Source organism: Engraulis encrasicolus, chromosome 8, assembly GCF_034702125.1.
Source record: "Engraulis encrasicolus isolate BLACKSEA-1 chromosome 8, IST_EnEncr_1.0, whole genome shotgun sequence".
NCBI classification, from domain to species: Eukaryota; Metazoa; Chordata; class Actinopteri; order Clupeiformes; family Engraulidae; genus Engraulis; species Engraulis encrasicolus.
The window spans coordinates 35,173,521-35,199,058 of NC_085864.1; the positions used below are offsets into that span (position 1 = coordinate 35,173,521).

At 41.7% G+C, this 25,538-nt stretch overlaps 3 protein-coding genes across 4 annotated transcripts in view; 1 reads left to right on the forward strand and 2 right to left on the reverse strand.

Annotated features, from left to right (window-relative positions):
* Positions 1 to 8,241, reverse strand: part of lbhl (LBH regulator of WNT signaling pathway, like) — a 20,221-nt gene extending 11,980 nt beyond the window's left edge. Inside the window, exons 1-2 of the mRNA XM_063204593.1 lie at positions 8,167 to 8,241; positions 3,182 to 3,375 (exon numbers count right to left, since the gene is read on the reverse strand). Coding sequence (XP_063060663.1) covers positions 3,182 to 3,375; positions 8,167 to 8,241 — 269 coding nt within the window. The remainder of the gene's footprint in view (positions 1 to 3,181; positions 3,376 to 8,166) is intronic.
* Positions 8,242 to 9,680: 1,439 nt separating this feature from the next.
* Positions 9,681 to 25,389, forward strand: polr2i (RNA polymerase II subunit I). 2 transcript variants are annotated; one of them, XM_063204447.1, is made up of 7 exons: positions 9,681 to 9,926; positions 10,402 to 10,456; positions 22,558 to 22,631; positions 22,866 to 22,940; positions 23,261 to 23,312; positions 24,969 to 25,057; positions 25,092 to 25,389. In XM_063204447.1, the coding sequence occupies exons 1-6, from the start codon at positions 9,865 to 9,867 to the stop codon at positions 25,029 to 25,031; spliced, it is 381 nt and encodes a 126-aa protein (XP_063060517.1). In that variant the 5' UTR covers positions 9,681 to 9,864; the 3' UTR covers positions 25,032 to 25,057; positions 25,092 to 25,389. The 2 variants fall into 2 exon arrangements, with proteins under 2 accessions (XP_063060517.1, XP_063060516.1); XM_063204446.1 differs by having other exon boundaries at positions 24,969 to 25,389.
* Positions 15,128 to 20,008, reverse strand: LOC134453657 (uncharacterized). Its single transcript, XM_063204445.1, has 7 exons — positions 19,584 to 20,008; positions 18,458 to 18,519; positions 17,885 to 18,025; positions 17,509 to 17,726; positions 17,265 to 17,418; positions 16,843 to 16,949; positions 15,128 to 15,954 (listed from the first exon to the last, which is right to left on the reverse strand). Exons 2-7 carry the CDS (start codon positions 18,501 to 18,503, stop codon positions 15,643 to 15,645), a joined length of 978 nt encoding a protein of 325 aa, XP_063060515.1. The 5' UTR covers positions 18,504 to 18,519; positions 19,584 to 20,008; the 3' UTR covers positions 15,128 to 15,642.
* Positions 25,390 to 25,538: the final 149 nt, after the last annotated feature.

A 25,538-nucleotide genomic window follows, 5' to 3' on the forward strand; every position in this document is an offset into this window, starting at 1 on the left:
AGCCTATGAACACAGTCCATGCTTCAGCCACGGCTCTTTGGCTATATCATTTGAACAGCCGACAAAACAACACGTCTTCGGCATGTTGAGTGTGAACAAAGCTAGTCTACAAGTCCTTGTCTTTCGTTTATTCTTTCCCAACAACACCAATTGACATGCATTGGCTTTTCCCCCAATGTTTTCCCCCCAAAAGGGTCGTAACGCACATGGCACACATCCCGCCGTTTTGTGTATAGCCCATGACTGAAAACAAAGAGCGAGATCTGTATATGTAGAGGGAGGGCACCTGTTTGTTTATGTAACCTCTCTGTGCAATTTGTATTGGTTAAATGTCCATGTTACTTTGAAGGTCATATCCATGACCTATGGGCCTATTCTGACAAGTATTGGTTCAGGTAGCCTGCGAATAGCCGACTGTTGACTCCGTCAATCAGTCTGGCAAAAGCCATGAGGAATCCGTCTCCGTGGACGATGGGAGATGGTCTGATCATTTAAATGAATTGAAGTTCCAAACTCAAATTAAAAACCATATTGTGCTTCATTAGCATGCCTGTTAAGTTATAGCGTCGCAAAAGCATACCAATAACAAAATGAAAGTGTGAATATAGTTACCTTAACCAATCAGTAACGGAGCTCGCGGGTGAGTTCTACGTCACCACTCTCAACTGTTTGCTGATAGACTAAACACTGAGAGAAGCGAGCTCGAGGCTATTGCCAGATGATGTGCGGAGCCAAAATCTTTGGGTGGAGTGCATGGATGGCGTCACCAGGCTATGGTTCAGGGCACCGAGTGCACAGCATCCCTGTACAGTATTTCCCCAACCAACCCCCTCCTCATCTTAATCGCAACATTTACCCAGCGCTGAACCTTTCCATCCGCAAGCATGGCATGGCACAGATTACTTTTCTCATAGCAGACACAGGGGGCTATGATCATCATATCAAAATGGATTATGACGGCCTCCTGACTCCACTTTTCATCAGTGGAGGATTGGAGGAAGTGCGTGGGTTTGCCAAGTGCCATATCCCTTGTGGACTAAAAACAAATCTCAGCAAAGAGGGACACAATGGGTGGATTCCAATATGCAGACTTCCGTCCTCCCTTGCTCACTTGCATGCTGGTGACCTCACGATGACGTCACTGACGACAGAAAATGAATTCAATATCTTGCAAAGGCACAATTCTTATAATGTAATTTCTTCATTCACAATCGGGATGGTGAATAAAGAACAGTTCCCCAATAATTGTCGTGGCTGGGCTTACAACGGAGAAACGTTAGTGTTTTCTCCACGGATGCGGGTCACCAGCAAAATGCGAGGCCACAAGCACAAGTGGAGGACAGAAGTCCGCATATTGGAATGCACTCCAATGTCAGTGATGCTCTCCTCTGACAAAGCAAGTGGGTGCTCTTCCCAGAAGCCATCTGCCACTCACTGCTATATTATGTCACTTCCTGCGTGTATCACCTTGGGAAATTACGATTCTGGAATGATTCAAAATTCTGTTTGCCTCAGTGTAGCCTACTTATCCACCACGGCACTGTCCCCAATGACAACAGAGGGAGGTGAAAGCTGCTGCTCATTTCGCAGGCTATGTCAGTAATCCCGCTACCTTCCGGAGGTGATTTCATAAGTGTCAGTCAATGCGGTATAAACTGTGGGATTTTTGCTCAACCCTGCTCTCAAAAGCTGTTTGTGCTTCAGTGGGGTAGGGTGGGGCAGGGGACAGCAGAGTGGATTACAGTAGACCTGAGGATACGTTTGGTAATATCATCCTCTTTTGCACACGCCACTGAAACCGCCACTCGTGGAAACAACTGGCAATCTTTTAAAAGCTTTTTCTTCCCCCCCACAATGTGGCTAGCATGAGTAAGAGATGAAGGACCAGAGAGAGGGAGAGAGAGAGAGAGCGAGAGAGAGAGGGAGAGAGAGAGAGAGAGAGAGAGAGAGAGAGAGAGAGAGGGTGAACAAGTAGGACTAAAATGCAAAGAATGAGAAAACCAGAAATAGCAATGTTGTGTTTCCATCTGATATGAATAGAGATAGAGATAGCAAGATAGTTGTCAGTAGGCTAAGCATATTTGCTAACTGGTAAGTGGATTTTTTATGATTCACAGACAGGATATTACCCCAATCAGGTGGGAAACACAATCAGCGACACTCACATTTGCAATCGCACTTTCACTGCACATGCAAACTGTGCACATTTGTTTGAAATCTCAAACCATTGCTTAGCACACTTGCTAATCCTGACTTGGGCCCTTGACGCCCCGCCCCGCCCCCCTCCCGTCAACAGTAAGTCAATAACGAGCTAACACCGTGGCCACAGCAAACACACCGTGTACTTCACGCAACCTCAGGCGGTCAGTGTGGGATTGGGGACGCGTCTCGTGGCCAGAGGATGAGACAGGGTACCAACAAATCCCTGTGACTTCCCGACTGCACGTGTTAACCGTTTCCCACCACCCCCTTCCATGAACCTTTTTCTCCTCTTAAACATTCTATGTAAACAACAACACATAGAATTTTACTGGAACACTCTACAGCTCCCATAGACGTCTGTGATAATCTCACAAAGTCCTTATGACATCATAATGAGATCTCAAAATTTTGGCAAAATTCTTATCACATATTTGTGATGGTACACCTCAAAGGATTAAAACTTACACAGGTGCATGCATATTTCCGCATAAGCATGTAGTCTCTCACTGCAATCTATATCCTCACGGCCTAACATATACAAGACTAGTGATGTGTTTTTTTTATTACGTCCATCTCCAAAAAACTGTCTTCCTATTTTAAGTCAACGTTAAACATTACAATGAAAAAAAGATTCAATGGAGCACAGTCCTGAACTTGTGAAGCGATGACTTGTCATGATAGCACTAGACTGAGATAAGGAGTAGTCCTGTGCAAACAGTCTAAAAGTCATGACCTGAACACATTAATTGTTAAGGTCACCTAACTCGTTAAAGTCGATATCGTAGAGTAGAATAACTTGATTGATCCTGAAGGAAATTAAGATGTCTAACAGCATTCACACCCATACACAGTAAAAATTGCAGTGTTAATTTAAAACTTACTCTGGGACTAGACACTTTATTTTTTTTACTGTGCAATACACATAGAAACGCATTGAGTGACAGATACTTTACTGCATGATGGAATGGAGTTCTCTTACCTGTCATGCAAGCATCCATCCCCCCTCTCGTGGCACACCTCCACGCAGCCTATGGTGGGCATGGTGACCTGTGGCACTGGGGCGCCGTGGGGAGGGTGGGGGCAACCCCCGCAGCAACCCCCCTCCACCGGCCCCCGGCCTGGGCAGTTGGCAGCCTCCAGGGTTGAGGCCGGACGGTCTAGCGTCTGGAGAGCCTGTCAAGAAGTTAGGGGGGGTTGCAAAGACCCCCGCGAACCAGGAGCAGTTGGCGTTGAGTCCAAGTGAGCTGGGTTGAGTCTCTTTCTCTTTCGTTCTCTCTCTCTCTCTCTTTCTCCCTCCCTCTCTCTCTCTCTTTCTCTCTATCAGGAGGATGTCAGGTAGGCTACGTCAACACCAGCACTGCTTCAGCCTGCATTAGCTCTCCTCGACTCACTTTCCACTCGGACACAGTACTGTGCATCCTCCCCCCCCACCTCTCCTCTCCCACCTCCTTTCTATTCCTTCTCTCTCTCTCCCTCTCTCTCTCTAACTCTTAATCTCTCTCTTTGTCTCTGTCTCTCTGTCCAGAGGAGCTTTGCAGGGGAGTGGGATTAGCGTCTCATTAGATTACTGCAGTGGGACAGGTGACGTCAGAGAGAGAGAGGGAGAGAGAGAGAGAGAGAGAGAGAGAGAGAGAGAGAGAGAGAGAGAGAGAGAGAGAGAGAGAGAGAGGTAGCGGACTGCCTCTGCCTCTGCCCTGGCAGCAGCATGATCCAGAAAGGGCAGCAACTGACCAACCAGCCACCCAGCTACCCCAGCCAGTCATGCATGCACTCTGGGTGGATGGATGGATGGTGACAGACACCATGGGTCACCTTCTCTTTGCACTTTGCCATCACTTGTGTGGAGATGGACAGACAGACACGGGTGGTGGTCCCAAAGGGTGTTTCTGACTTACACCCCCCCGCCCCCTCCTCTTTGATGGCTGTGGCTTGGTCTGTTGTCCCAGTGTCCCAATAATTGCACACTGAGCCCTAGGGCAAGACATTTATAGGGCCCCCCTCGCGGTCAGCCAAGGTCACAAAAGAGCCCGTGCCGACAATACGCATGTGTCCTGGGCCCTGTAGCTCCGCCTCCGATCCGTCCTCAGTTTTGCACTTTCACGCCGCGTCCTGTCACTCACGTCACGGTGAGTGGATTTGGGCGAGGCAGAGAATTAGCCCTCGGGATCAAAGGCTCAGGGCGGGGCACGGGCTAAATATAGAGGGAGAGAGAGAAAGAGAGAGAGAGAGAGAGAGATACAGGACTGGACGGATTGACTGGTGGCAGCCTTTCTCCACTGCACACACATACACAAACACACACATACAAACGTGCACACGCGCACACACACACACACAACCACACACACACACACACACACACACACACACACACACACACACACACACACACACACACACACACACACACACACACACACACACACACACACACACACACACACACACACACACACACCTTTCTCTGTCTGTCTCTGTCTCTTTCTCACACACACATACACAGACACACACATTCATTTGCTTGATGTCACATTTGTATTGGGTTTTTTTTTACTTCACAGTGTCGTAGCATCCAACTATGCCCCCTGCTGCTGTGCATGCATGCCACACATCAACTCACACTTACTTAGTCCATGACGAATGTACTGTATACTACTATACTGAGTGTAACGGGTTTCATTGCTCATAAAGGTTGGACCAGGCTTCACCCCAAACAGATTTTTTCTTCTTTTGTAGGGTGCTGACCAAAATATTCTAAGTAAGAGAAGGTCGTACAGTGCATTTGACACACTGAGGAAGGCAGAACGCCGAAACGCGTCTGTGCAATAAAAGAAAGTTAAATGCATGGTGCAACCTTCTCTTACTTTTCAGATGGGTTTTATTCTAGGGGTGAATTAAGGTAAATTGAAATAGATTGAAAATTATTGAAATAGCCTATTATGGGTGGATAAATCTAGCTTCGCTCTGCAGGTCTGTTCAAAATATGACATCAGTCCTTCCCTGTGTGTTTTACCCAATGGGTAACTGTGCTTTACTTATTTCCTCTTCACTGACCTAATGCTTTTTTTAAAGTATTTTTGGGGGCTTTTGGGGCTTTATTATTACAGGACAGTGTGAGAGTAGACAGGAAATGATTGGGAGAGAGAGATGGGGCATGGCCGGGAAATGACCCCGGCCAGACTCGAACCTGGGTCCCCGTGGGCAATATAAGCCCATGTGGGGGGCTTAGTGCACTGACCTAATGCTTTAGGACACATTAATAACTCTGCAGATACATTAATTGAAAACAGTGTTGTTCAACAAGCAGCCAAGCATTCCGTATGGGCACTCACTGGCTATAAGAAGACTGTAATGGTGTGACGCACGGACCAAAACATTGAGGAGGTCTCTCAGGTAACCTCCATCCATTTCCTGAATGATACACTGTTTCCCTAGTAACAGAAACATGGCACCAAAATAATGACTTACCATTTACGTCACAATATTTTAGAAATTTCATGCGAACAATCAGTGTTGAAATCTTTCAATAAGAATGAGTCATTGATCTCTCAGAATGCCGTGGAATTGACACCAGTGGCGTCAGCTGGCCTAATGCTATACATGGGCACAGTAGGGCACCAAGAGATGGTGTGAGCTCGCAAAGTGTGCAAGCAAAACATTTGTTTTGCAGTTATTTATTTTAAATAGCTTGAAAGTTAATTATTCACAATAGGACATGACTGAAAATGCACAACAATACCTATTTTTAATATATGCTCAATGTATGTCTTCTGTTGCCCAGTCTTGCACTTTATATGTTTCTTAAAAAAAAAAAATTAATAAAATTCCATTTAAAAAAAGACACGAGCACAAAGACACGAGCACAAAGGAATATGAAAGACACATTCCATCCTAGTCACTCCATGTTCGAAAGGCTGCCCTCAGGGAAACGACTACGTTCCATAAGATGTAAAACAGAGAGACTGCGTAAGAGTTTTTTTCCTCAAGCCATCCGCTTCTGTGTGTATTGTAAAGGTACTCTATAGGTGTAATGTATGTGTACTGTATGTCTAATTGTCTATGTCCACACCTGTCTACTGTATGTCTATGTGTGCATGAGAAATTTAGAAACTTAATCGATTCTTTGTATGACCAGCGCGTAAAGACATTGACAATAAAGCTGAGTTGACTTGACTTGACTAAACTTGAGCTAAATAGCAAAGTTGTTGTCTTTTGTGAAACTCATACCAGGGCACAGCAAATCAATACCCAGGCACATGCCCCTGATGGACACGGATCTTTGGGACACAAAATCTGTGTTAGTTTCACGGGTTATGCCAATTGTTTTCTGTGTTTGAATCACGGAAATGCTGTCTATACTACCACAGTACTGTATTAAGACTATCATTAGAAAATAGATACCAAATTCTAATACTAAATACAAGACTGCTAGAGCAATTTAAGTTGTGCCCTGACCAAAACGATCCCTAACCTTAGCCTGTCAGTAAAGAGATGTTTTTGATAAATACCATTTCCAGTTGGTTGATATGCTATCAAATTCATGTAAAAAACAAAAGAATACTAGCTGTGCCCAGAACAAAAAACAATCCCTAACCCTAACCTAGTAAGAAATGTTTTTGAGAGAAAAAAATTTAAAATGACAAAAATCCTGAGAAAGCACAAGACTGTCCAATATTGTCCAGGGGCACGGAATTTTGGCAAAATTTGTGAAAGTGACATAAGATCGCAATCATACACTGTCACCAAACCCTGTCTTCTTGCTTTGTGTCTGTTACAATGAAAATCCACCCCGTTCAATTCAATCATCTCCAAACTATCTTATGATGGACAGCTGTCTTCTAGTGGTTAGGGAGTTTATATTTGGGGCAGAGGGTTCCAGGTTTGAATACCACCTTGTGTTGTCTCATGTGAGTGCTCGAAGGAGTGGAAAGCGCTATATACAGGTAAATGCAGTCCATTTACCATTTACCAAGTGTAAAATGAAACATGTATATTGAGCTTTTCTGCGCTCTGTGTACAGCTGTGACCTTCACTGCAATCTTAACCCCCGTTGGTAATGACCTTGGGGAAATAGGACCCCTCTCCATGGAGCTCACCTTGGTCCACCAGAAGGTCCTGACACAGGTCAGGTGTGTTCCTCACTCACCATCCTGTTCCATTGGGCTCACAGTAAGAGAACAGACACATAGCGAGATCCCTGCATTAATGCAGAAACTGTTTCCAAGTGCTCTCTCTCTCTCTCTTTCTGTGTGTGTGTGTGTGTGTGTGTGTGTGTGTGTGTGTGTGTGTGTGTGTGTGTGTGTGTGTGTGTGTGTGTGTGTGTGTGTGTGTGTGTGTGTGTGTGTGTGTGTGTGTGTGTGTGTGTGTGTGTGTGCGTGTGCGTGTGTGTGTGTCCATTTGTAATGGTACATGTGAGGTCCAAATGCCCTCACAGCCAATAACCATGTTTTTGTTGGTTGTTTTTGCTGTTACCGATAAATAAAACTGTTTTTAAGTCAATAGATTTCCCTTGTTTCAGATATGAAATGAACCTGAAGAGGGCTCAGCGCGTGGGTTTCTGCCCTGATTATGTTTAAAATGGCCATGTTTAAATAAAGGCTTTTAAGACTTTTTTGTACAAGAAGAGTGTATTGGACTCCCTCCCTTTCAATGACATTTTGTTTTTCCCCTCAAGATTTTTTTTCTACAATTCCTGAGCTCTTTGGACTCTTCCTTCACTTGACAAAAGAAAAGGACTTGATTTAATAAGGAGACATAATGAACAGAATACAAAATATGTCAATTCAATTTTTACATGGCGGCACAGGTATCTTTACTGCACCTGTCAAAGGTGTCCACTGTTAGCCTGATTATCATCGACGTTCAAATCTCTTCAAGACTTGAGTTGCAACGACGAAGGTGTTGCGACACTAGGAGGGCGCGGCCTGCTACTGCACTTCTTCAACTTCACCACAGATGATTCACCGGGGAGGCCCACACCGGGATGCAGCTGATGAGGCACCAGCAGGAGGTGCTGCTGCTCCAGGAGTACATGGACATGGACCAGGGGACCGACAATGAGGACTATGCCACCAACAGTGTTGCCAGATTGGGTGGTTTCCCGCCTAATTGGGCTGCTTAGGATGGCCATGCGGGTAAATATGGGTAGCCTATAAAGGGCAGGTTTTTCTGCAAATTTTTGGCCATAGAAATCAATATAATTTAGTTCAAATTGGGCGGGATTTAGTGCCTCCCGGCGGGTTTTGAGCATTTTTCGGGCTGGAAATCAGCCCCATCTGGCAACCCTGGCCACCAACGCAGTGCTGCTGGTCTGGAGCTGGTGGCATGAGAGGACAGCTGCCCAAGGGGCTTCCACATTACAGTGGGCAAGTCTGTCATGTTCTAGACCTTCATTGTTTCTGCCCTTGAAACGCAAACCTATGTTAAGTAATAAGCATGCAAAGATAGCCATAGTTCATGGTGTGGACAGTGGGGACATGCCCATATCACTTTTGACATGACCTTAAACTGCCCCCACCACTTTATCGTGAAATAGAACGTCTCAAGTCTTGTTGTGTGTTCTGATATTGTCCGAGTGTCATTATATTTCCCATACAGAAATTGGACAGAGTGTGTGATTATATTAATTAAGTGCACTGGTGTGTCTGATTTTTTTTTATTTTGCTCCACAAAATTGTACTGATAGACATTCCAGTAGGAATGCATTTGCAATTCCACAGAAAGGGCACCATCCATGGACGCCGGGGACAACTGCACCTGAAACAGCTGTATACCTGCCCCCTCAAAAAAGGATGGGGCAGTGTATGAGTTCACAACTTTTGGTCTGCAAAGGTCTGCAGGCCTTCCTCTATCTCTCCTCCCCATTCAGTTTCACAAACTTATGTTCTCATCCTTTTCAGACCAAACCTAAACCCCTGCACTTAACACAAAGACTTGCTCCATTTGCTGTAAGATGTTCCATTTGAAAACAATAAAGAAGCACCGGAATGTTGCAGGCATATGTGTATCTCTGTCTGTGTAATTAATGTTTTCATTCCTCATATTGCACACATAGGCCTAGGGAAGTAGCCTGCACACATTATGGAGCTTCTTTGGTACAACTATGGACACTTAGGCTATGTATGCAAGGTGAATGTGTAGGCCAACCTGGCTGCATAAGCACGCGCGTACGCTCACACGCACACGCATGCACACACACACACACACACACAAACACACACACACACACACACACACACACACACACACACACACACACACACACACACACACACACACACAGGGGCCTACAGTACACACAAGGAAGGACTTTTATTTTTATTTTATGTGATCCTCATATTTGAATTTAAAATGCAACGTAAATATAGCACATAATTACTATTTTGCATAACTAAAATCTAAAATGTGTCTAACGACACGAGTTGGGCTACTCATGACAGACGGGTTGCTGTAAAGACCTCCACAGCTAGTTGGCGCCACCGAAAGTAGCATGGCTAAAATATACCCCAAGTGATTTGTCTACGGTAGCAGCGGCATTTTCCATAGCCAAGCGGTAGGAAGTCAGCGTGTGTATGTTTGTGTTTCGGTGAAATACTTCTTAGCTATATAAACCCGTGGAAAACAACAGATTTATCGTGATACGTGTTTTCGGTACGCACAGAAATGGATCTTGAGGGTGGCACCTATGAGCCGGGATTTGTCGGTATTCGGTTCTGTCAGGAATGGTAAGGAAGCTGAACAACAACACGGCTGTAATCAACTTGCTCTCAATCTATTTTAAAGACAGCTTGCCCATCTACCATTGTAAAGGATTATGACTTTACTTAGGCTATAGGAAATAAAATGGGGCTAATTTGGCTCACCCCTACCTGAGAAATATCTAGCTTTGTTGTAGGTATAGGCTACCTGTTTGGATAAACGCACTCCTCAAACAAGATATGATCAACTTCACACTTTATGCTGTCCATTATGCGTAGGGTCGTCTTTAAACTTGAGCTATGCTTTGCATGCTTTAACTATGTTGACTTCTGTTGCCTACTAAAATCACTGTGCTAACTTCTTTCCTAATGGCATAGGCAGGCATGCATGCATGTGTAGGTCAAACATGGTTTGTCAGCGATGGAGTAGCCTAATCTCACATGCCTTGTAGTGGATTTGCCATGTAGTTACTCCATGTTTTTCGTCATTGTTTTTTCGCAGCAATAACATGTTGTATCCAAAGGAGGACAAGGAAAATCGCATCCTTTTATATGCAGTAAGTCATTTTTTTGCTTATTTTTGTGGTCATCTCATCTCTTCACCAGCAACATTCAGCTTTCAGAACAATGTTCTTGCATTCATTCCGATCCATACATTCTGAGTATAACTGCCTTATGTTTGAATGATCATGGGTATACACTGATTCAGAGAAGCCATACCAAAGATATTTTACTTTCTTCCCTGGCTATATCCCTGATTTCTACAACTTTGTACCGTTGACGTTGTTTAGTCTAGTCGTGATTTCATGAACCCAGAAATGTTGAGTACCCTAAAGTTTTATTGCAGAAATGTCATCTCAAATGAAGGGGATTTAGCTTGGTTGCCCAAAGTTGTATCACCTTGAAACTTTCTCAGTTGATTAGGCCTACTGGTGATAAGAGAAAAAAAAATGTATTGGATATTTTCTGTATTTTGATGTTTAGATATGCAAATGAGGGCATGAATAATCAATTATGCCCTATTTGCATACACACAAAATCAGCTTTGCATGGTAAAACCAGACTCAAAATTATTTTTCTGTGGGTAAAATATGTATATTTCAGGGTTGAGTTAGTGAAAACCCTCTGAGGAACCTGGTCAAGAATAAGTTTTGACCTGGATAGATTAAGGAATTTCCCCATACAATAAATGTATACAGTATACATGTATTACATAGGCCTACTGCATAATGTACACAGCATGCAGGCATGCAGTGTAGAATAACTATTTACAGCATGCTTGTGTATACAAACACTAAATAACTATACAAGAGTAATTATTTTTACTGGTTTGAGGAAGGGCTTTAAGGTCTAAAATATCACATATGGTAGCAGAACGTTTTGGAGCAAAATCTGATTGTAGCACTTTCACTACCTACTACCTCCTACTACTAAGATGCAGAATAACTACATTTTATTACCAAAAGTATACGCTCACCCATCCAAATGATCAGAGTCTGGTGTCCTATTCACTTAGCCTGGCTGCAGGTGTATGAAATCAAGCACTCAGGCATGCAGACATTTGTTAAAGAATGGGCCATTCTCCGGAGCTCAGTGAATTCATGCGTGAACTCTATTCTCATAGAATGCCACCTGTGCTACAAATTCAGTTGTGAAATGTTCTCATTTCTATATATTCCATAGTCAACTATCAGCTTAATTATAAGAAAATTGACACTTGGAACAACAGCAACTCATCCATTCTGAAGTGGTAGGCCACATAAACTGATGGAGGACATAATGCAAAGATGTCACCGACATTCTGTACAGTCAATTGCTACAGAGCCCCAAATTTCATGTGATCTTCAGATTTGCCCAAATACAGTGTGCAGAGTGCTTCATGGAATGGGTTTCCATGGCCAAAAAGCTTCTCCCAAGTCATGTATCACCAAGTGCTAAACGAACCCCCAGACTCGATAGTGTAAAGCACACTGCCACTGGAGATTATTGTAGACTTCAGGAGGCCTTTGGAGTGATGCATCAGGCATCTGGAAATCTGATGGATAAGTCTGAGTTTTGGAGGATGCCAGGAGAAGGGTATATTTTGGACTGCCAAGTTAAACTTGGTGCATGCGAAATGATGATGTGGGGTTGTTTTCTGGAGCTGGCCTTGGCCCCATTGTTCCAGTGAGATGGACTTTGAATGCTTCAGGATACCAAAACAGTTTGGGACAATTCCATGCTCCAAACCTTGAAGGAAAGTTTGGAGCAGGCCCCTTCCTCTTACAACATGACTATGTAGTGTACCTTGTTTGTGCATTGGTGCACTGCAAACAGACATGGATGACAGAGTATGGTGTGGATAAACTTGACTGGCACAGAGTCCTAACCTGAGCCTAATAGAACATGTTTGGTATGAATTACTCCATTAATTATTGTATACCATTGTGTAAGCACGCGCACACATGTAAACACATAGAACAACCACATAACCTTCACCATCTCCATATTTTGTTTTGACACTCTCTTCAGTCTCATTATCTTCTTGGTATTCATCCTTATGAACTGTGTGTGGTTTATTTTTGTTGTTTAGTAAGATAAGGTCCCCCCAAAACATTTTAAATGGTATGGTGAGGGATGCAAATTATTGAATAATGCCATCATGATTAATTGATTAACATTTAACTGATATGATTGTATAATGTTTGTATACGTAGCTCTTTTGCATTTGTTCACTGTACGTATGTACATGCATAGAGTACTGCGGTTAAGCATGAAACACCTAATTCATCCATTTACGGTACATGTCAAACTGCTTCTTGACCAGGTTCCTCAAAAGGTTTTCACTAACTCAACCCCAAATATACATATTTTACCCACAGAAAAATAATTTTGAGTCTGGTTTTACCATGCAAAGCTGATTTCCTCTGTATGCAAATTAGGGCATAATTGAAAGCCCATTGGGAAACTCCACTCCACTCCAACTCCCATTGTCATTGTGACACAGCACTCCACAGCACACAAGTGAACACTGCACACAACGAAATTGCATTATGCCTCACCCGTGCAAGGGGGCAGCCCTCAGTGGCGCCCCATGGGGAGCAGTGCGGTGGGACGGTACCATGCTCAGGGTACCTCAGTCATGGAGGAGGATGGGGGAGAGCACTGGTTGATTACTCCCCCCACCAACCTGGCGGGTCGGGAGTCGAACCGGCAACCTCTGGGATGCAAGTCTGACGCCCTAACCGCTCACCCATGACTGCCCATGCTCACCCATGACTGCCCATAAATAATTGATGATTCATGCCCTCATTTGCATATCTAAACATCAAAATACAGAAAACTTCCAATACATTTTTTTCTTCTCTTATTACCAGTAATCAACTGAGAAAGTTTCAAGGTGATATCTATGATTTAAGTTTTTTGCCTATTCACCTACAGTAGTCTTAACCTTAACAATATATTTATGCTAATTACGCAAATTGCCCAAAGTGCAACTTTGGGCAACCAAGCTAAATCCCCTTCATTTGACCTATAGATGACATTTCTGCAATAAAACTTTAGGGTACTCAACATTTCTGGGTTCAGTATAGGGGCCTATGGGGATCACGACTAGACTAGTTGGAGTGTTGGGGCATTCACTGCAAATTAAGGGGGTCTTCAAACAAGATGAAAAACATTAGAATTAAGGGGAAAAGTACTCAAAACAAGTGAAAAAATCTGTCCATGCAGCAAGTGAAATTCACTTGGTAAGATTTCTTAAAATAAGATTTCCGAAAGACTTGTTTCTAGATTTAATGGAGGCATTTGGAAGGCTTAAAACAAGACAAATATGCTCATTATGAGACGAAATGACTTGGGTTTCAACTTTTTCTAGCCCTAAATTAAGTGAAATATACTAAATACTAGATTAAATTTCTTGAAAAGCAACCGTTTGCAACCTCAAAATGAGTGAAACATACTGAAAACAAGCATATCAAAATACTGGTTTTAAGATTATACATCTTGAAAAGCAACTTTTCGCTACCTCAAAATGAGTGAAACATACTGAAAACAAGCATATTAAAATACTGGTTTTAAGATTATACATCTTGAAAAGCAACTTTTTGCTACCTCAAAATAAGTGAGATGTACTGAATACAAGCATTTACACTTTTTCCTTTGGCAAATTAAGCTCAATATCAGTAAAGGAAACACTAAATGTAGAGTACAGTATTCCAGAAAGACTGAATTCTGTCTTAAACCAAGATCCATGATGATCTTGAAACGAGGCGGTCTTCATGCTATAAACCTTAAAAGCATTTTTACAATATACAAAAAAACACAACCAGAATGACTTGTTAACATAATTAACATTTATTATTTCCTCTTTGTTCACACAAAATCACAGTTGTCGGCATTTTCCAACATTGCACTCTGAAATACAGGCTTTGAATAAGTCTCTTTACATTTCTCTCAGTCCTTATGAAACAGCATTTTAACATTGTATGCTGAAATACAGGATAGACAGATCAGACACATTCAGACAGTGGCTGGGTTGCCTGAAAAAAAATTCTGCTCACTTGCGCCACTTCAGGGACTATGGCGAGTGACTCAATTTCGTTTGGGACTGGGCTATATGTTTAAGACATAACTTAGATGTACTGGGACGCCAGTAATATAAGGAAATTAAATTCTCAGCCCTTATGAAGTAGCAATTTTCCACTATTGCAACCTGAAATACAGAAAAAAAATATTTGAAAAATCTTAAGGGATACCCCACTCCCATTTAAAATGAGCCACTCACCAAAGTCCCTAGACTTGGATAAGTGAGCAGGAGCTTTCCAGGTGAACCAGCCATTTTGATGCTTTGCATTGCATCCTGAATACAGGCTTTGAATACATCTCTTCGCATTTTAACATTGTATGCTGAAATACAGGATGCGTATAACGTAAGGGATACCCCACTCCCAGGTGAAATCGAGCCTCAATTTGGCAGCAAAAACGCTTGAGATCACTTGAGATAATTTTGCTGCTTTGCATTGCATCCTGAAATACAGGCTTCGAATAAATCTCTTCACATTTCTCTCAGCCCTTATGCAGCAGCATTTTAACACTGTATGCTGAAATACAGGATAGGTATACCCCACTCCCAGGTGAAATTGAGCCTTGAAATAGTAACCTTAGAGTACAGCAACTACTTAAAGATGGTAATATAGGTGACAATTGCTTTGCTGAGCATATTTGCTGTGATGGGCGTTGGCAACACAAAGACTGCTTTAACCCAGTCTTGTACCTTCAGAAGCGCGCTCTCTATTCTGCTCTTTGATGGGTCACATTAAGACAGTGGCTGGGTTACCTGAAAAACTTTTCTGCTCACTTGCACAACTCCAGGGACTATAGCGAGTGACTCAATTTCGCTTAGGATTGGGGTACATGTTTAAGACAAACAACTTAGATGTACTGGGACCACAGTAATAAAAGGAAATTAAATTCTGACATTATGAGGTAGCGTTTTTCCAACATTGTATCCTGAAATACAGGCGTTATTAAGGGATACCCCACTCCGAAGCAAAATTGAACCACTCAAAGTCCCCATATTCGGATAAGTGAGCAGGAGAGTTTTCCCGGTGACTCAGCCACTGCCTCAATTTCACTTTGGGGTGGGGTATTGGTCAAAAACCAACACCTTAGACCCACTGAATAATTACAAAAAACAGCAATTAACTTGTGAAACACACAAAACAATGCAATAGTAACAATCAGTAATCAACAACTGACAGATTTACTTCTCAATGAATGCGTTCCACTCGGCCATTGCTTTTTTGTATGAACTAGTGGCATCCTTATCATGGAGGGCGTCACCAATGACCTCCGTTTGAATAACAGAGAGCAGGGTTGCCACACATTTTGGGTATGTGAGGTGCAATGTATAATAGTAGGCCATCAACACCAACATCCCTTCTGAAAAATCTTCCTGCTTGAGGGTTGTAACAGGTACGTTACCCACAGCCACGATGGTAGTTGAGCCATCAAACAGCAGAACTGGGGAGCAGAGAGGACGCTTCTGCAGGTAGAGGGCAGGGTCTTCGTTTGACTGGAGCAAAAAAAAAAAAAAAAGAATGTGCAGAGAGAAGACAAATGTTTAACGTCGGCAACTTGCAGATTTTAAAACTTTAAGATTCTAAAAACATTTATTTACAATAGGGGAGGGAGGAATGCATCAAGAAACACCACACAACTTTTTTATTGTCCTGAAATGGCTTGGAACTCAGGGTTTTGCGTCACTGGCCAGTTCCCTCATCTGGTGGCCCTGGCCCCGGCTGATGGGGGCATCTAGATTCCTAGGCTAAACAATAGCAGCAGCTCGCTGCCGAGAACTGGCTGTTAGCTGACTAAGATATCATGCTGACATAACCAGCGAAAATAACAAATGAGACTGCATATAAATGATGAGCCAATTGAGGTGAGAAGGGGATTTGGACAAGGAAATAAAATCGCTTGTAAACAATGGAAAAGCCCCTTCAAAAAGGAGAGCTGAACGCCTCAAGAGCAAAGATGTGGGTTCAACCTTCTCAAAATAAGCAGTAGTCTTTTATATGCATATCTCCTCGTTCTCCTTACTGGAAATGTGCAATAAAAACGGGGGTATACCGAGAACAAGTCATATCAAACATCCCGTGTAGGGAAATGCAGAACATGATTGCAGTTGAGTGAACGACGAGGGAGGGAACTCATGAGCAAGGGAGAGAATCGCACATATGAACATTGAAAAAGACTCTTAGAAGTGGAGAGAGCTGGTCAGCTCAGCAGTTATCAGCAGTAAGTGTCAAAAACAGCTGACTGCATAGGGTAACAGACCCATCATGTAATAAATGTAGTATAGATTAATAACAGACAAGCTGATGCAAAGTTTTAGATTTTTTTTTTTTTACAGTTTTGTGAATGAATGAATTTGCTTAAATCTGGGGAAATATTTGCTTACCTTCAGTATATGAATAAGTGCCTCACTGCAAGCAAGCTTCTTTGGTGGCAAAACGGATGAGGGGAAGAGGGGTGGCAGTGCATTGAAGAGGGCCAGTGTGAAATCCACTAAAGAATAGAAAGAATGGTCAGAATGCTGTAAACCCATTGATGCTGGACATTGCATTGTGCAACATTGGTCCTGGCGCTTCACAACATTCAGGGTCGTGAGATTCGAGACAATTTTATGAAGTGTCTTGGTATGTTAAGAGTTAAATGAACACATTCCAATGCAAGATGAGGGTCTTAACATTTAAATACAACTTATTGCATGTTTTTATGTGCTTCAGAGGCTAATATATTTAGGTCTTTATATTCTGAGGGCAACCTTTCTTAAAAAGGACTTAGGCATTCACTGCATATAGATATGGAACAGTAACTTACCACTGCGAACATCCAAAGGAAAAGGGGGTTTGAGGACTTTCTTCCACACGCTGTAGAACTGCACCTTCGTGCAGAATTCTGTCCATCTTCCTCTTACGCCCTCGATGCATCTGCGGTTAGTACCATCTACTATGCGCCGTAGCTCATCCATGGCCTGAAACATCATAAAACACGTACTGTGTTCAAAACGCTTACAACATACACAGCAATTGAGGTTCAGATAAGAAGAAAAAACCAAACATACGTTTTGAACATCTTTAAAGCATGGATATGCATCAAGGATTTTTGCAGGTCGGTCTTCTTCCTTGGTAACATCGGAATCGATAAAGGCCCGCCTTGCTTCGAACTCGAGGTCCAGAATTTGCGCCACATCATTTTGATTGGGTTTTGCGTTGGGCTTGTTGTACATGTTGCTCAAGGTTTTGTAGTGTCTGGCCTGCATCTTCAGACTGTCGAGACCCGCTTAAACAACAATAAACAAAGACATTTTAAGGTTAACATTGTAACACCACAGTGAAAATTTAAAATACAAATAAAATAAAATGTTTAAATACAAATAATGTTTTGCAAAACTTATAAACAAGGTCTACAGGCTGAGAAGTGTGCTGAGGAGGGCTTACCAGCAACATCTTTTGCAGGCATGGTTGGTGAAGCAATCACAGTCATGGGTGCCGGTGAGGAAGACCTGGATGATGGAATGGCTGCTTTGGTGCCACTCTTTGTCTTTTTTGGCACAGGGGGATCTTGTGCTGGGGACGCTTCTTGAGAAATAATAGGAAAAATACAGAAAAATTATAATCTCTTAAAAGGACACTGAGATTTTGAGTTGTTTATTTCCAGAATTCATGCTGCCCATTCACTAATGTTACCTTTTTCATGAATACTTACCACCACCACCAAATTCTAAGCATTCATTATTCATTATGACTGGAAAAATTGCACTTTTCATGCATGAAAAGGGGAATCTTCTTCATGGTGCGCCATTTTGAATTTACAAAAATAGCCATTTTTAGCTGCAAAAATGACTGTACTTGGACCACACTAGAAAATATTTGTTTATTACTTAGTAAAGTTTCATGTAAAGATCAAATTTGGCAATAGGCAGCACAGTTTCAATGAGCAGCATAGTTGCAGTACCTTTTTGACAATTTCCTGCAGTGTCCCTTTAACCTAAAAAAAAATATTTGACTTACCTTCCAATACCGAACGAGTGGCTTCATCAAAGCCATCCATTGCCATCAGGTTAGGCGGCAGGCTATACCAAAAACACAAAGCCAGAATTAATTAGCGGGGGAAAAACGTGGATATCCATGCACACTCAATACCTACACTCTTCTGTAGTCGTGCAGACAGCGAGCGAGTCGTGATGGAAAATTCCAGACTAGGATTAGAGCTCTAGCCAATTGGTTTGCAAGACTTCGGTCTAACAATCCAGTCGGTGTGCCCCAAGCCAGGCCGTGCCCTCACGCAACACCTTTGAAAGTCGATTATAACCAGGCTATCGTGCGCCCACTCTCGGACATAGCTACTACTAATTTTTGCAGCAACATACACACATTTGCTCACAAATAAAACCTTTTGTGTATGCTCGGAATATCATGCATAAAGTTGGTTATTCAAATCGGAAGCAGATGCCCGCGGGCGTTGCTAACTCTAAAGTGGCCGCAAAATTACAGGACTAGCAACTCTGCTAGCAGTGCCACATACGGTTTGAGTGTCAGCCATAACCAAAAACATGCGGTTTGAGTGTTAGCCATAACCAAAAACGTGCAGTTTGGGTGTTAGGCTATAACGATAAAACATGAAAGCGATAAGAAAGTACATGCATCTAATGAAGATAACCGTGTGTGTATTCTCGGAACATCATGCATTTGGTTGTTCAAATCGGAAACAGATGCCCGCGGGTGTTGCTAATGCTAAAATGGCCGCCAAACGACAAGGCTACCAACTCTGCTAGCAGTGCCCCATTAGTCAGCTAGAAAAAAACATGCTGTTTCAGTGTTGGCCAAAATATACCACAGCGATAAAAAGTACATGCATCCAATAAAACTAACATATACCATCATATGAAGTACGTACACACTTCTGGTTAATAACGCGAACATGTTTGGGTTGGGTTTCACCCCACCACATAATCCCTTTTTCAAAACTGGAAGTTGGCAGCCATGAATGCACGAGCAAACGCCAGCTAGCGTGCTAAGTAAGTGACCAGTCCAGTCGACTTGAGAAACAGTCACAGGAAATCCCTTAATAAAACGCGATGTTAGCGAGAAAATAACAATTATATATGTATATATATTAACGTTTACGCTCCCTTACCTTGATTGAGCCACTCCTTCGCCTGTCTTCTTCGTCTTCCAATGCTACTGCGTAGACTGCGTAGAGCTCTACGTGAGGGTACTCTCGTGGTTTGAAACTCAACCTTGAACTCTCACTTGCACTGACGCAATCGACGTCGGAACGTTGGGTGACGTAAACCGAGGATGGGAATAAAATATAATGTAGTATGACCTTTTAAAAATATTAAACGTTTTTCACAACAACATATTGATCATATTAAAATAAATTAAGTGAAACGAAACTGAATATGTTTCCTTTTAAAATAATAAATACAAATGACTATCCACCCCAGTGATCCACCCCATGCACGTCACCAGCCAGCTTCAGTGCAGTCAGGATAAGAATGATATTGATGAATGAATGAAATGCGAAAGTTGACTGGCATCATGGCTGCTTGGAGGTGTTGGATTTGTTTTGTCTTTGTTGCGCTTAGTCTTACAGTTTTATTAAGCCATATCAATGCAAGTCATAGTCGCAGCCCGGATTTTTGGGTTTACTGTGGTAGGCCTATCGATGGATGTGAAAAGGGCTTTTCAACTCTTTCAACTCTTTTTTTCGCCACATTAAACTAGGGGGGGGGTGTAATTACCAAATAGCCTACCACAATAGCCCTGATTTTCTGATGCTACCACATGTTTGAAGCACTGCTGTGTATTTTTTTTTTTTAAAAATCTTACCACCCCTCCCCCCACCCCTGCCCCCCCCACCCCCCCACCCCCCACCCACCCAAGAAATTGCTTTTCCCCACCCATCATTTAATGATCTTAGGTCTGTGAACTATGCAAGTACAATGGTTCAAGGTCATAATACAGGTCAAAAGTTACAAAATATTGATGGGGGGTGCTATTTTCAAACCGTTTTTCACGAGAAAAAAAAAACATGTGTGAAAATGAATAAACCTTTAATATTAACACACTTTTCATCTAGCTCTTGACTTTTCTAATTATAAATATTGCTAATGTGTCACAATAAGGTGGTGTAAAGAGCAAAAGGGACCTAAGAGACAAAGGTCAAGCAAGTTGGATGACCCAAGTGAAAACAATAAATCGGTTAACTTTATGTGCATGGCACCAATTTCAAATCAGATCTACTACTATGCTTAGAAAATTGTAATGTGGGTTTATTATTCAGGGCCAATACCCTCTTCCATCATAACTGAAGTTTCACATGTGAAGAAAAATTAACAACAACAGCATCAATGTTACCAATGGTTGATGTTTTTTTGGTTCATGCAAATTTCTCTTTGCCTCTTTGTAAGCATAGGCTTCACTTGTGGATACCAGGCCCTCAAACAGACTTCATGAAGACTATTTCTGACCAGTTGAGCAGAAACATGCACATCAGTACCCTGCAAAACTCATTTTTCAGGGCTCTGGCAGTGCTTTTCTTGTGCCATCTGTCCCAAGGAAGGAGATGGTGATCCCGCTTCTAAATTTTAAAACCGTTCTAGTCTCATACATCCCCTGGTGTTAACGGCATCTCTTGGCATCTCGTCCATGACCTGGACACTCTGCTTCTTGCCACAGCACACATTGGTTTGGTATCTTGGATGAATAACAGCTGAGAAAACTTAGTGGGTGATAGACACCAACCCATGGTAACTCCAGGGGTGGGACATTGAAAACATGCATGTGACCAAAAAACAGCCAGAAAGGATGGAAAAAGAGAGATCGGCTGTTAAACCACCTACAGGATAACTCTGTTTTGGGGCTTGCTTATATTACCTTTACCATTTCTAACTTCTATTTGTTAAATTTGCACAACAGTAGTCAAATGGACTCGCAGTGTTGCTTCCTAACTGGACAGGCTGATATCACAAAAGTGACCCACACTGAACATTGTGACATAAGAGACAATGCGTTTACCCCTTTGCGCAGAGCCAATGATTTAACCTTACACTCATAATGCTCCATGATGCTTTATATTAACAGTTATGAATAACTATGAATCTAGCTTATAATGCTTTATAAATCCAAGGGTGTCATTAGTGCTCATGACTGGCTAAAAACTACAGGCTGCCTGATGGGGCTTATAGTACATTATGAGTACCTATACCCCTCTTTGCACAGACCTGGATGATAAACTGTCATAAGGGCTCATACGATGCTATAATGTTTCATGTGAGATCATAAGTCGTCAATGTGTGCTCTAAGTAAAGTGAAGTTCATATGCATGCATCTATAATGCACTGTATAATGCACATATATAATGCACCATAATGTACTGTAAGACCCATCAGGCAGCCTGTAGTTTATATCCAGTCATGAGCACTCATAATACCCTTGGATTTATAAAGTATTATAAGCTAGATTAATGGTTATTCATTACTGTTAACATAAAGCATCATGAAACATCATCGGTGTAGTCGTAATGCGTTGTAAGTAATTATAATGTACATTATAATTTGTTATAAATGCGCTCATAATGCGCTATAGATATGGGCTTCATAGCAAGTGTTACCCATTTGCCAAATGCAATGTAATGTAATGTAAGACTATTGCAGTTTTGAACAAACATTTGTCATTTCCTTAAAATCCGAGGAATAAAGTGTATTTTAAGATAATTTTTCTGTGACTCTTGAATCAAGCATGTTGAGCTTGTTATTGAATCTTAAAACAAGACTTATTTTGATGAGGAGAGGAGAAGATGAGGAGGAGAAGCGTCATACATCTAATTTTCAGTGTTAACTGTCTCATTTTAGGATTCCCTGCCTGTTTGAGACAAAGAAGTACTATTTCACTTGATATAAGATTATACTGTTCTTAAAATGAGAAATCAATTCTTAAAACAAGAAAAAATATCTAACACTTCTAAATGTAAGTTTTTTTATCTTGGGAAGAACCAAATAATTTGCAGTGTTTGATTCAGGACTCCTAATTTGGTATTGGAGGAGATATGAAGGCTGTCTTGAGACTGTGATTTGATGTCTGCCTGTTCAATGTGTGTGCCACAGTGCAGGAACTGTGATTATCAGCAGGAGGCAGACAACAGCTGCATATATGTCAACAAGATCACCCATGAAGTCGAGTAAGTGTCTGTCTGTCTGTTTTTGTGTGTGTTTTTTTTTTTCATTCATTTTAAGTGGAGACCTAATCATTCACAGTTTTAATGGGGTGGTGTTGTGTTTCATAATACATTGGTTACCAAAATATTTAAATCTGCGACTTGCCTCTGTCACTGTTGCATTGTTATTCTACTTGTGAAAAGGATGCATTTTATATGAAGCCCTTCATGGAGTATTCTCTCTCCTTTACTTTTCAGTGAGTTAACACAGATCATTGCAGACGTCTCCCAGGATCCGACTCTACCCAGGACAGAGGACCACCCGTGCCCTAAGTAAGTACCCTTGGCTTGGCTCCAAAGAAAGAATTACTTTTCGTGCATCGTGTTCTCTCTGGAAGTAGGCATTTGTGTGCCCCCAATGGTCTGAGCTGATCTAATCTTTTACAGCAGACAAATATATTTCAACTTTGTGTAATCCCCATGGAGAGTTGCTAAAGGAGGTCAACATCTGCTCATTCATGCTTTTAATGTTGCTCAGGCTATATTTTGCCAGTCAAGTTTGATGAAAAATGTCCTGTATAAAGACGAAAACCATGTCTGAATGCAATTCTTTGGTGTGGGCTATAATATATGATATTGTCCTGTGTTTTCAGGTGTGGCCACAAGGAGGCAGTGTTTTTCCAGTCCCACAGCATGAAAGCTGAGGTAAAGTAAAGTGTGCGCCCAGTCCACCAACTTAAAACAGACTGATTTTCATACATTTTTATTGTTCAAAGGTGCACTGTGTAAAATGTGGCCAAAATGGGTACAGCAACTATGCTGCTTATTGAAACTGTGCTGCCCATTACCAAATTTGATCTATTAATGAATAGTTACTAAATAATGAACCAATATTTACTAGTATAATCAGAGTACTGTAGGTTTTGCTGCTAAAAAAATATATTTCTGGAAATTCAAAATGGCGAACCCCCTTTCATGTATGAAAAGTGCAATTTTCCCAGTCATAATGAATACTTAAAATTTGGTGCTGGTGGTAAGTATTCATGAAAAAGGTAGCATGAATTGTGTAAATAAACTACAAAAAATATTACACAGTACACCTTTAAGAATACTTCACTTAGGGACTGTTCGTTATTTATTTCCGGGGTCACCGGAATAGGGGAGGGTTACGTCAGTTTTTTCTTTGTTGAGAATATAAATAATTCCAAAGTAGCCCCTCTTGTTTGATTGACGCCTTTTGCTAAAATTGATCGGACCATCTGACATTTTGGCAGGGGAGGGTCATTCATTTTTTTAACAAAGTCGATCGGAGGGTCATCAAACTTTTGGCAATCGTTCGGGGAGGGTCTCGCAAAATTTGACAACAGTGTGTTGTCAGATAAATACTAATGTTCAAATTAGTTATCTTTACCTTTTGAAAGTAGTCTCAATGGTTCTGTCAAATTGAATGTTTCAATGTTTTTCATCAAATACCAAATTGATTTTCATTTATATTAAAGACCAAAGCGCCCCTGCATTATAAGAAACTAAATGCCCCTTGCTCGTTTCTTTCTAGTTCGAGTTTTGAGTTTAGGCTGTTCAAACAATTTAAAATGATGAAAAGTATAAGAATCGAGAACTACCATAACATGAGATATTTTTTTTCTGAATGGCATGATAAGTGTTACAGTATTACAAAACCCCTCTACACAAGTCATTGGCGCCTATGAGGTAACATCTTGGAACTTCTGTAAGGAAATCCATTACTGATGAGTCAGAGCATCGTCTGCCTTCTTAAGATCGACTCCCTCCACTTCATATCAACTTGGGCCGGTTTATCCAATTACACATTCAAGAGAGCATTACTCAATAGCGTGCAGTGTTTTGTTTCCTCATATTTGAAATTCAAGCAATGTTTGTGTTGACGTAGAGCAGCTGGTCTATAAACGGTAAATAGCAAAACGTAATCCAAAACAGTGCAAAAGGGCAGCAGTCTTCAGATTGTTCTTATTTATTTGCCCACAAATGTGCCATTCATTTGGTGAATAAATAAGCGAAAACCCAAAGAGCGCTGTCCTTTACCTTTGCAATTAATTTGCTTTATGTGAGATTCAGCACCCAGTTATAAAACCTTGAAGAACAGGCGATGTTGTGAGCGCGTCTTCTACACTTTTCAAGGACACTGTCTTTGAAATTTGAATGTAAGGAGTGAAATGCTTTCTCTCAGACAGTTTGTTTGTCTCATTTTAATGGCTGTTGAAGCTCACAAGATCAAAAGACGGTCATCAATAAAAAGAAATGTAGTATTTGATTTTGATTTCTTATGCAGTCACTAAACAGCAGTGTTTAATCTTCTTTTGTCCTGTCTTTATGTATTTCTAGGATGCCATGCGACTCTACTATGTGTGCACGGCGCCTCACTGTGGGCATCGCTGGACGGAGTGAAGAAGAGGAAGTCTCATTCCTGCACTGGGCAGCCCAGACCAAGGCACAGGCATAGGCCCAGGCCCTGGCCCAGCCCTGCTGGCATTTGTGAAACAAAAGAAACTTTTGTCGATATCAAATGGCTGGAAAGGCCTGCTGAAGAACTGTCACGTTAGAATCAGGTGCTCTTGTGTGGGCCTAACTGTTAATTCCACATTTGAGAAGGGTAGGGTTTTTTTTTTGTTCTGTGTTTTATTGCCATCTGAAAATTCATTGTCAACCGAGGTCTACACATTTTGTATGTGTACTGTTGATATACTTTTAACAGTACTATTGCTTATTTTTTTAGAAACATGAAAGGGTATTAAAACCAGTGAGAAAAAAAGTATGTTGTCCTCATTTTACTATTGACATACCTGTCTTATTGACATCAATGTGGCTTAATTAATCGCAGTGTGTTAATGTTGGGTCGGGTGTTTTTCCCCAAGCAAAGGATGTGTAGCTATGTAATGCTGCCATGCATATCCA